The sequence below is a fragment of the Cygnus atratus genome, chromosome 31, assembly GCF_013377495.2.
Source record: "Cygnus atratus isolate AKBS03 ecotype Queensland, Australia chromosome 31, CAtr_DNAZoo_HiC_assembly, whole genome shotgun sequence".
Classification (NCBI taxonomy): Eukaryota; Metazoa; Chordata; class Aves; order Anseriformes; family Anatidae; genus Cygnus; species Cygnus atratus.
Genome location: NC_066392.1, coordinates 628,351 through 639,439, shown reverse-complemented (window position 1 = coordinate 639,439; position 11,089 = coordinate 628,351). Strand labels below are relative to the sequence as shown.

At 51.9% G+C, this 11,089-nt stretch overlaps 1 protein-coding gene across 1 annotated transcript; it reads right to left on the bottom strand.

Moving 5' to 3' along the window:
• Nucleotides 1–708: 708 nt before the first annotated feature.
• LOC118261309 (olfactory receptor 14C36-like) lies at nt 709–9,195 on the bottom strand. The gene is made up of 2 exons (XM_035572135.2): nt 8,902–9,195; nt 709–1,344 (listed from the first exon to the last, which is right to left on the bottom strand). The coding sequence occupies exons 1-2, from the start codon at nt 9,193–9,195 to the stop codon at nt 709–711; spliced, it is 930 nt and encodes a 309-aa protein (XP_035428028.2).
• Nucleotides 9,196–11,089: the final 1,894 nt, after the last annotated feature.

The window sequence follows — 11,089 nt, the reverse complement described above, 5'->3', positions numbered from 1 at the left end:
AGCCTCTTACCTCTACGAAATCATTGTAGAGGTTCGCTCACCCTTCCCCCTCCCTCTCTAGGATGGGGGGAGAGAATTAGAAAGAAATGAAAACTTGTGGGTTGAGATAAATAGAAAGGGTTTATTGGGACAGGAAATAAAAATAATAATAATAATAATAATAATAATAATAATAATAAAGGATAATAATAATAAAGGATAATAATAATAAAGGATAATAATAATAATAATAATAATAATAATAATAATATGTACGAACAAGTGATGCACAATGCAATTGCTCACCACCCATTGACCAATGCCCAGCCTATCCCCGAGCAGCCGGCCCCCCACCCCGGCTAGCCACCCCTATATATTGTTCAGCATGATGCCAGATGGTATGGAATACCCCTGTGGCCAGGTTGAGTCAGCTGTCCTGGGTCTGTCCCCTCCCAGCTCCTGCTGCACCCCCAGCCTGCTCGCTAGCAGGACAGAGCGAGAAGCTGAAAAGTCCTTGGCTTAGTGTAAGCACTGCTCTGCAACAATTAAAACATCAGCATGTTATCAGCGTTCTTCTCATCCTAATCCAAAACATAGCACCCTGCCAGCTACTAGGAGGGAAATTAACTCTGTCCTCACTGAAACCAGGACAAACGCTGTACATAAGGGTCACAAGTTGCCTGAGATTAACTTGAGTTAAACTAGAAAAGAGAGATAGACAGTTCCTTACTAAGTAAATACTACAACTAGAATCAGTTTCTTCAGTGTGGCTTTCAGGTCCTTGTTCCTCATGCTGTAAATGAGGGGGTTCACTGCTGGAGGCACCACCGAGTACAAAAATGACACCACCAGGTCCAGGGATGGGGAAGAGATGGAGGGGGGCTTCAGGTAGGCAACCATGATAGTGCTGATAAAGAGGGAGACGATGGCCAGGTGAGGGAGGCACGTGGAAAAGGCTTTGTGCCGGCCCTGCTCAGAGGGCATCCTCAGCACTGCCCTGAAGATCTGCACATAGGACACCACAATGAAAACAAAACAACCAAATGCTAAAGAAACACTAAACACAAGCGCCCCAACTTCCCTGAGGTAGGCATCTGAGCAGGAGAGCTTGAGGATCTGGGGGATTTCACAGAAGAACTGGTCCACAGCATTGCCTTGGCAGAGGGGCAGGGAAAATGTAGTGGCCGTGTGCAGGACAGCATTGAGAAAGCCACTGCCCCACGCAGCTGCTGCCATCTGGGCACAAGCTCTGCTGCCCACGAGGTTCCCATAGTGCAGGGGCTTGCTGATGGCAACGTAGCGGTCGTAAGACATGATGGTGAGAAGGGAATACTCTGCTGACATCAAAAATACAAACAGAAAGACCTGTGCAGCACACCCTTGATAGGAGATGGCCCTGGTGTCCCAGAGGGCATTGGCCATGGCTTTGGGCAGAGTGGTGGAGATGGATCCCAGGTCGAGGAGGGCGAGGTTGAGGAGGAAGAAGTACATGGGGGTGTGGAGGCGGTGGTCACAGGCTACGGCGCTGAGGATGAGGCCGTTGCCCAGGAGGGCAGCCAGGTAGATGCCCAGGAAGAGCCCGAAGTGCAGGAGCTGCAGCTCCCGTGTGTGTGCGAATGCCAGCAGGAGGAACTCGCTCACAGAGCTGCTGTTGGGCATTTCCTGTCTTTGGTCATGGACACTGCCATATGACAAAAAAAAAAAAAAAAAAAAAAAAAGGAAAGATAGAGTGTTATGAGTAAAGTCTGTGAGCAAAATTCAATAAATTCCCAATTAAAGCCTTACATTCCCTTTTTCCAAGAGGACCTCGTGTCTATTTCCCTTTCTGGAGCCCTGCTCTGTGCTGGCTGAGTGTCCTGTACACAGCAGATGCCTCTGCCCAGCAGCTCCCAATGGGCCACCTCTGCTCCAGAGCAGTGGTACACAGAGGTGCCAACAGAGGCATGTGCTTGGAGGAGGGTTCCAGGGAAGGGGATCCCTCTGTTGAGTGAGGGGTGTTTGGCCGTGTGATTCCGTGTGTGTCTTCTCTATTCCCCACCCTGAGAGAGGAAATCAGCTCACAGACCACCGGTGTCTGGCAGAGAGAGCAGGGAGCACCTCCTCCTGCCTCACCCTCCGTGCACAGCACTCCCTGTCAGAATTAGGCACCAGCAGCTGCCACGCTGGGCAAGGGAGAGAAGCAGGCATGGGCAGGCAGGGCGGACCCAACGCGGTGCCGAGGCTGCGGTGTCGGTGAGGTAGAGCCTGTCCTCACACCCCTGTGCCATCTGCCCGGCACAGCCAGCAGAGGGAAAAGAGCTCTGGAGTGCAAGAAGCCTTTGGAATGTGCTCCTTGTCGTATGGTAGGAATGTGGGGGTAAGACCTCTGTGGAGCCAGGAGCTGGACTCGCTGATCCTTGTGGGTCCCTTCCAACTCGGGATATTCTATGATTCTGTGATTCTGTGCCTGCTTCCGTGGAGGAAGGTGGAGGGGGCCTGCAGCAAATGTGTCTACTTCCACTGAGATGTAGGGTTCAGACACCCCATATTCTCACCACCCCCAGATTATAAATGCCATGACAGAAGCTGTGAGGGGAAGAGGAGACCAGGGGCTGCTGCAAGGAAGGCACCTGCACTGCAGGGGATGGCAGGGAGGGGGCAGCTCCCTCTCACCGCCTGCCCATGTCCCTGCTGCCTGCAGCTGTCCCTGCCAGCAGCTCTTTCTCTGTCCCCATGTCTCCTCCCGTCCATGCTCACAGACCCCATCCCACCCGCTGTGTGCCCAGCTCTGCCCTGCAGACACCTCCCGGGGATGGGGACAGCTCTGGGGACATCTCCCTGTCTGCAGGTCCTAAAGACCAGCTCAGAAAAGCCCTGGTGCAGTCTGTAAGCAGGGAGAAGGGAAGGGATATTCTCAGGTTCCTCACCAACCTCTTTATGTCTCTGTTCAATGCAGTAGGAAGTTCCATCACCTGTGCAATCCCTACAACTCTGTTAACACAGAGCCTGCCCAAGAATCAGAGCAGGAAAAGGCAGGCAGAGACTGCAGAAAGTGCCTTCTCTTTGCAGGCAGCCCCTGCCCTCCCCTTCCTCTGACCAAGGCTGCCCTGCAGCACCTTCTCCTCCGCACCGCAAAAGCCACGAGAGACATCCTGGCAGCTCCTGGCCAGGCAGAGATGTCCCGGACCAAGGAGCCTCTTCCAGGAACCTGCCCTGCACTGTCCTGCAGCCAGAGACTTACCGAGGGCAGGGCTGTGAAGGTTTCTCCTGCACTGAGCTCTCGTCTGCCCGCACCCTCCAGGCTGCCTGGAATCCCTTTCTGCCTGGGTGCGTGCGGCCAGAGCCCCCAGCCCTGCTGCGCTGTGCAGAGGAGCTGCTCCTGGGCAGAGCTGTCTCTCTGCACCACGGCCCTCTTGCCAGGAGCTCTCTCTGTCCCAGGAGCCCGGCCCAGCTCAGCACCAGATGCCCAGACCAAGGCATTGCAATCCCCCCTCGGGGGGCTTTGGGGAGGAGCCCACGAACCTCAGGCACTGAGAGACAATTGAAGACATCTCTCCAGAAGTCCAAGTCAGAGGCAAGTTTCCTGCAGTGTCCCCCTGAGGGTCAGCACTGACACAGCCTCCCTTGGAGCTCCTTAGAGCAGAGCATTGGAGGCAGTGAGGACAATTGGACAAAGGCAATGTGAAGGTGATTCTGATGTCACTTTTCCAAACTGGATGTGTTTCACCAAGCACAAGGGTCAGGCCTTGACCCCTGGCACCATGGAAGGGAGATCCTTTCCCTTCACACAGTGCTCAGGGCTCTTCCTGGGGCAGGAGGAGATGGGGATGTGCATGGGCAAGTGCAGGAGAAGGGTCCGAGCCCTGCCTGGTTCATGGGTGGGGGTGAGGAGGCAATGAGGCCCTGGTGCTTTACCGATAAGCTGTCTCCTCCTAGGCCTCAGTGGCAGAGACAACAGCCAGAGCCATGGACACAAAGACCTGGGTCCTGTTGGGACTCTCAGCCTTGCCACAGCCATTGATCCTCTCCACACCAGGCTGTCCTAGGGACTTCCAGACCTGCACATCTTTTCCTGCTGGCTCTAGACCCTAATCTGTGTGGTGTCACACCGGATCTGAGCTGAGTATGATAACTCAGATCTTCTTGGTGGCCATGCTCCTCGTAAGGCAGCTCTGTAGGAAGCTGGCCTGGTTCCTGGTGAGCAGCACCACTGCTCGTATGGCATCCCTCGTGGTGCCCAGGCCCTCCTCCTCCTGGGCACTGCTCACTCAGCAGGGTCCCAGTCTGCCCTGATGGGTGGGGTTCCTCTTCTTCTGCTGCAGGACTGGGCTCTTCTCCTTGTAAAGGTCAAGAGATTTCTGTAGGCAAAATCGTGAGGTTTCTCAAGGTTCTCCTGGACAGAAGCTCCTTTCTGTCAGCTGTTAACATCTGCAGGCAAACTGTTCATCCTTCGTGTGACTGTGCTATCTCTGACAAGCAGCATCAGGAGCTGCAGGAATGGTTGGATAATACAGGAGTAACCAGCTGAATGGAATTGCAGCACAGAGTCACAGAAGGGTAGGGGACGGAAGGCAGACAGTTTCCACCTCTTCTGTGCTTCCTTCTCATGCATGCTGTCAGTTTGTCTGGAGCTGTGTTCAGAATGTTATGGGGCTGTGCAGGTCAAAAATAAAAGGGCCAAAACCCATCTGGAGCTCAATCTGTCTATTACTATCAAAGACATTAAAAACTCTTTATGTAAATACTTTTTAAAAAAGGAGGCTTCAGTAGAATCATCTTCCTTTCCTAGATGTGGTGGGAAACCTGGTGAGAAGAGATGAGGTAAAGGCTGAGGCACTTAATGCCTTCTTTGCCTCAGGCTCTAGCGGCAAGACCAGTTGTTCCCCTGGACATTTCTGCCTCCTCATGGCCAGTGCCAACCTTCCTAAGGTGCACTTTGTGACAGTTTTTTCTCTCCTGCTCTTTCCTACTACCAAAGAAAGCTCCATCAGGGTGGAAACCACTCCTGAAGCAGGCATCCCAACCCATCAGGCTCCTTGCGGCCTGTCAGCCAAGCAGACACAAGTCACCTCACCAGCATCTCCCAAGCCATGCGCCTGCTGCTGGCCTTGCAGCTTCTTGGCTAGACACAGCCAAGCCTTGTGCCTCGTGCTGTCCTGGACTCAAGCAGAAGGGACAGGACAACCCCTATGCGGGCCTTCTTTCTGTCTGGGTCCTGCTGGGGCTGGAGGCAGAGGGGATCCCACAGTCAGCATGCCAAGCAGGGGCCTTCTGCTGGCCTAGCAGGGCCACTGGCACATGTCAGCCCCAAAGTGCCGATCCCAGGGAGAAGCCAAGGGTGACGTGCCACCTACAGACAGAAGGGACCTCACAGTCCCTTTCCGTGACACGTTCCTGCTGCTGCCCTATCAGCTGCAGAGACAGAAGTGACCTCACAGTCACTGCCACAGTCACATTCCTCCTGCTGGGGCAGGACATCCTCAGGCAGAGCTGAGCTCTCTCTAGCCCCGTTGGTACCTGTTTTTAATTTTCTGGCTTCGAGATTAAGCAAAGTTTTAGTAGGAGTGTTTGGTGTTCTGCTTGTTGTGTCAGGTCTGTGGTTAAGGTAGGGACAAGCTCTGTGGTTTAGGGTGTTTTAGGCCTGCCAAGAAGTCTAGGGTTAAATAGAGCATTTTAATGCTGGTGTTAAGAGAAGGGATCAGGGTGAACAAGAAAGAAAATGGATTCCTTTCAGAGTGTTGGAGTAGCATTTAGGTTTAGGGATTAAAATTCCTGGTTCAAGTGAGGTAAGGGCCATACGTGACTATTTTAAGTCAGTGTTACCGCAGCATCAACATTACATGAACCCTCTTACCTCTACGAAATCATTAATTTCTGCTGGCCAAGCTCTTCTTCTCACCCCAAAATCTCACATCTCTCTTGTCCAGGCTGCTCCTGACCTCCCCGTATCTTATTGGGATCAGCTTTCTGATGACATTCTTGATCCCAGAGTATCTGTCTCACCTCTGTTGGCTACTCCATTCCTGAGAAAGAAGTGGCATTGTTGTCAGGAGGGAAAAGGGCACAAAGGTCTTTAGGATTATCCTCCACAATGTGCCCATCAGCTCTGCACCTCCACAGAACTGCGCTTCCTACCTACAACTTTTGTTTCCAGAATGCCTTCTATGGTCCAGGGTTCCTTTTTCCAGGCCCTCATGCATGGTTTTGTTTTGGATGTGCAGGGATTGGATAAGGAAAGCCAAGGCACAGATGGAACTGAGCTTGGCAAGGGATGCAAAGAATAACAGGAAGAGATTCTACAGATACATTGCTCAGAAAAGAAAGGCCAAGGAGAGTGTACCCCCTCTGATGGATGAGAAGGGTGAACTAGGTAATGACAGACATGGAGAAGGCTGAGGGACTCAACAACGTCTTCTCCTCAGTCTTCAGTGCCAGTCAGGCTTCCCAAGTCTTTCATTTCCCTGAACCCACAGATGGAGGCTGGGGGTCAAAGTCCCACCTGCTGTAAGTGAAGAGCAGGTTTGGGAACACCTGATGAAACTCAACTAGTACGAGTCTATGGGGCCTGATGACTTGCATCCCAGGGTCCTGAGGGAACTGGATGATATAGTTGCCAAGCCTCTCTCCATCCTATTTGAAGAGTCCTGGCAGTCGGGTGAAGTCCCTGGTGACTGGAAAAAGGGAAACATCACTCCCATTTTGATGAAGGGTAGAAAGGAGGACCCAGGGAACTACAGAACAGTGAGCCTCGCCTCAGTGCCTGGCAAGATCACGGAAAAGATCCTCCTGGAATCAATGTCAGGCACATGCAAGAGAAAGAGGTGATCCAAGACAGCCAGCATGGCTTCACCAAAGGGTAAATGGTGCCTGACCAATCTGGTGGCTTTCTACAATGGAGTGACCACATCAGACGACAAGGAAAGTCCGACTGATGTCATCTACTTGGACTTCTGGAAGACCTTTGACACGGTCCCACATGACATCCTGGTCTCCAAATTGGAGAGATACATATTTGATGGGTGCACCATTCAGTGGATAAGGTCAAAACCACAGAGCGGCGATCAATGGATCTATATCCAAGTGGAGGGTCATGACAAGTGCTTTACCTCAGGGGTCTGTCCTCGGAACAGTACTGTTTAATATCTTCATCAACAACATAGAGAGCGGCCTTGAGTGCAGATGACACCAAGCTCAGAGGTGGAGTTGATACTATAGAAGGAAGGGATGCCATCCAAGGGGACCTGGACAGGTTTGAGAACTGGGCCTATGTTAACCTAATGATGTTCAGCAAGTCCAAGTGCAAGGTGCTGCACCTGGGCTGGGGAAATCCCAGACATGGGGATAGGCTGGGAGAAGAACTCATTGAGAGCAGCCCTGCAGAGAAGGACTTGGGGGTTCTGCTGCATGAAAAGCTCGACATGAGCCAGCAGTGCACTTGTAGCCCTGAAGGCCAAGTGCATCCTGGGCTGCATCTAGAGAGGTGTGGCCAGCACCTGGAGGCAGGTGATTGTCCCCCTCTGCTCTGCCCTTGTGAGGCCCCACTTGGAGTCCTGCATCCAGGTCTGGAGCCCCCAGCACAAGAAGGATGTGGGCTGTTAGAGTGGGTCCAGAGAAGGGCCACAAAGATGATCAAGGGGCTGGAGCACCTCTCCTATGAAGACAGGCTGAGAGAGCTGGGGCTGTTCAGCCTACCAGAGGAGAAGGCTCCGGGGTGATGTCATTGCAGATTTTCAATACTTAAAGTGGTCTTATAAAGTGTATGGAGAAGGACTCTTTACTCAGGTAGCTAACTGGTAGGACAAGGGGAATTGGTTTTAAATTGAAAGGGGAGACTCAGATTAGAGGTTAGAAGGGAATTTTTCACTCAGGATAGTGAGGCACTGGAACAGGTTTTCAATACCACAGAGGTATTGGATGCCCCATCCCTGCAGGTCTTCAAGAGCAAGTTAGATGAAGTCCTGAGCAACCACTGATCTACTGGGAGGTGTCACTGCCTTTGGTAGGGGGGTTGGAACTAGATGATCTTTGAGGTCCTTTCCAGCCCAGGCCATTCTGTGATTCCATGATTCTGTGACTGGTTAAAAATAATTTTAAAACTTGGTGTGCAGAAGGATAAGAACAACATTATTTCTATCAATATAAAATGCTGTTAAAATATTAATAAAAATATACTTAAAGAAATCATTCTCTCATTTTCACAAAAGAACAAGTAGTCCTGTTAGGATTATTTCTAATAATACATTTTGATAATAAGTTTAATAACAAAAATGATATGATAATAATCACAATACTGAAGTAATTACTGATGATGATGAAGCATGTATAGAAATGTTTTCCTCACTTGCATCTTTGAGCTCCTGGTTCCTCATGCTGTAGATGAGGGGGTTCACTGCTGGAGGCACCACCGAGTACAGAACTGCCACCACCAGGTCCAGCGACTGGGAGGTGATGGAGGGAGGCTTCAGGTAGGCAAAGATGGTAGTGCTAACAGTCATAGAGACCACGGCCAGGTGAGGGAGGCACGTAGAAAAGGCTTTTTGCCGGCCCTGCTCAGAGGGAATCCTCAGCACTGCCCTGAAGATCTGCACATAGGACACCGCTATGAAAACGAAACAAGCAAATAATAAAGAAACACTAAACACAAGGACGCGAGCTTCCCTGAGGTAGGCATCTGAGCAGGAGAGCTTGAGGATCTGGGGGATTTCACAGAAGAACTGGTCCACAGCATTGCCTTGGCAGAGGGGCAGGGAAAATGTAGTGGCTGTGTGCAGGACAGCATTGAGAAAGCCACTGCTCCAGGCAGCTGCTGCCATCTGGGCACAAGCTCTGCTGCCCACGAGGCTCCCGTAGTGCAGGGGCTTGCATGATGGCAGTGTAGCGGTCGTAGGACATGGTGGTGAGAACATAAAATTCTGACGCAATCAAGAAGACAAACAGAAAGACCTGTGCAGCACACCCTTGGTAGGAGATGGCCCTGGTGTCCCAGAGGGCATTGGCCATGGCTTTGGGCAGAGTGGTGGAGATGCAGCCCAGGTCGAGGAGGGCGAGGTTGAGGAGGAAGAAGTCCATGGGGGTGTGGAGGCGGTGGTCACAGGCTACGGCGGTGAGGATGAGGCCGTTGCCCAGGAGGGCAGCCAGGTAGATGCCCAGGAAGAGCCCGAAGTGCAGGAGCTGCAGCTCCCGCGTGTCTGCAAATGCCAGCAGGAGGAACTCAGTGATGGAGCTTCTCTTGGACATCTGCTTTTTTGGGAAGTGGTCCTGAACAAAAAAGAGGATGAGAGTAATATATTAGAAGACATTTATCAAAGGAAAACTAATTCCATTTCTCCTTTAAGATCACCAAATAAATTGTCCACTTTCTGGCTGATATTTGGCAGATTCCTTTCATGCATCCTGATTCATTCTGCCTGGGGGTGTCTGTCAGAACAGCCGGCTCTGCTATGGGTAATGCAAGAGTCAGTCCTGTCCTACAGCAAGAGGTGAAGAGGAACATTGGAGAATGTCAGATTCACTTCCCTCCTGATATCAAACGAGTTTTTCCCCAGTTTTGCTCCTAGTTCATCAAACTGTAGAGCAGAGCTGTGGTGGCTTATTGATTAATTTATTTATTTATTAATTTATTTAGTTTATGTTCTAGCTGCCCGACCACTCCTCAGAACATATTCCAAGCCACAAATCCTGGTATTTCTGCTGGAATTGAAGAAGTGAATCCTTGTGGCTCATCATCAGAGAAATCAGGATCATCATCACTTTAGTGCAGATTGTCCTTCAAGGAGGACAGCCAGTCTGTCCATCAAGTCTGGTCCCAGCTGTCCTGTGACAACTGCAGGAAAATTCTACTCACATCTTTGACTGAAAAGAACAAGGCCACTTCGGAGAGGAGAGGAATCAAGGCTCCAAGTGCACATCTCCAGACCCCTCACCCTGTCCCCGTACTCCCCTTCCCCCAAGCACAACGGGGGCTCACTCCATGGGCATGTGAAACCCCCATCCCGAGGCAGCCTGGGAACAAGACCAGCAGCAGCACGGCCAGGTGCAGAAGCCAGGAGGAATGGCAGCGTGTTGCTGCCAGGGGAGGCAAAGGCCAGGGAAGGGACAGACGGACACTCAGCAGACCCTCCTGGGCTGCAGCTCTGCCTGCAGAGGAGGCAGCTCCTGCTCATTGCAAACGATCTGTGCTCACCTCAAGCCTGCAGACACCTCCCAAAGGCAGGGCCTGGTATCGAGGGCTTTGTAGCTCCTAAAGATCAGCTAGGATAAAGCCTGAGAGGACCACAATGATGGTGTTGGTGCAGTTTGTGGGCTGAGGTGTGGGAAGGGACTTTATGAAGTTCATTGCTGACATATTGGTCCCTCACTGCAATGCTCTAGGAGTCTCAGTCTCCTGTACAATCCTGACCACTCATGACCCTGTAACCTGCCTCCCCTCCACTGCAGTAACCTGAAAGCACAGCCTACAGAAAAAGACTTGCCTTTCAGGTAGCCCCTGCCTTGGTCTTTCTCTTGAAACATCCAATCATAAATGCCATTCTCTAAAGCATCTTCTACTCCTCGCTGGAGAAACAGAGAGACCCATCCTGACAGATGCTGTCAGCCATCGGATGTGCCAGCTATAGAAGACCCCTCTGGCAACCCCACCTGCACGGCCCTGCTGCCAGAGACTCACAGTGCCAAGAGCCTGCAGATCTGTCCTGCCACACGCTGCCCTCTGTTGTTAGTGCTCCTCACTGCCTCCAAGCCCTCTCTCCTTCTCTCCTCTCCCTGTGCCAGCCTGCGGTCAGAGCCCCCAGCCCTGCTGCGCTGTGCAGAGGAGCCGCTCCTGGGCAGAGCTGTCTCTCTGCAGCGCTGCCCTCTTGCCAGGAACTCCCCTTGGGCCCAGGAGCCCGGCCCAGCTCAGCAGCACAGCACCCGACCATGGCACCGCTTGCTCTGTGCCATTGGGCTCCCTCGAGGTGTCCCCAAGGCCTCAGGGCTGACAGCTCCCGAAGGCAGCAGGGTCTCTGCTGGGCTCTGGTGTCTGAAGCAGACTGACATCATCGCCGACTGCTCCTCTTTGTAGATGTCAGAGATTGATTTTTACAAGTGTGATTTGTGCTGTTGGACTGTGATTGTAAAACATGTTGTGCTTTAA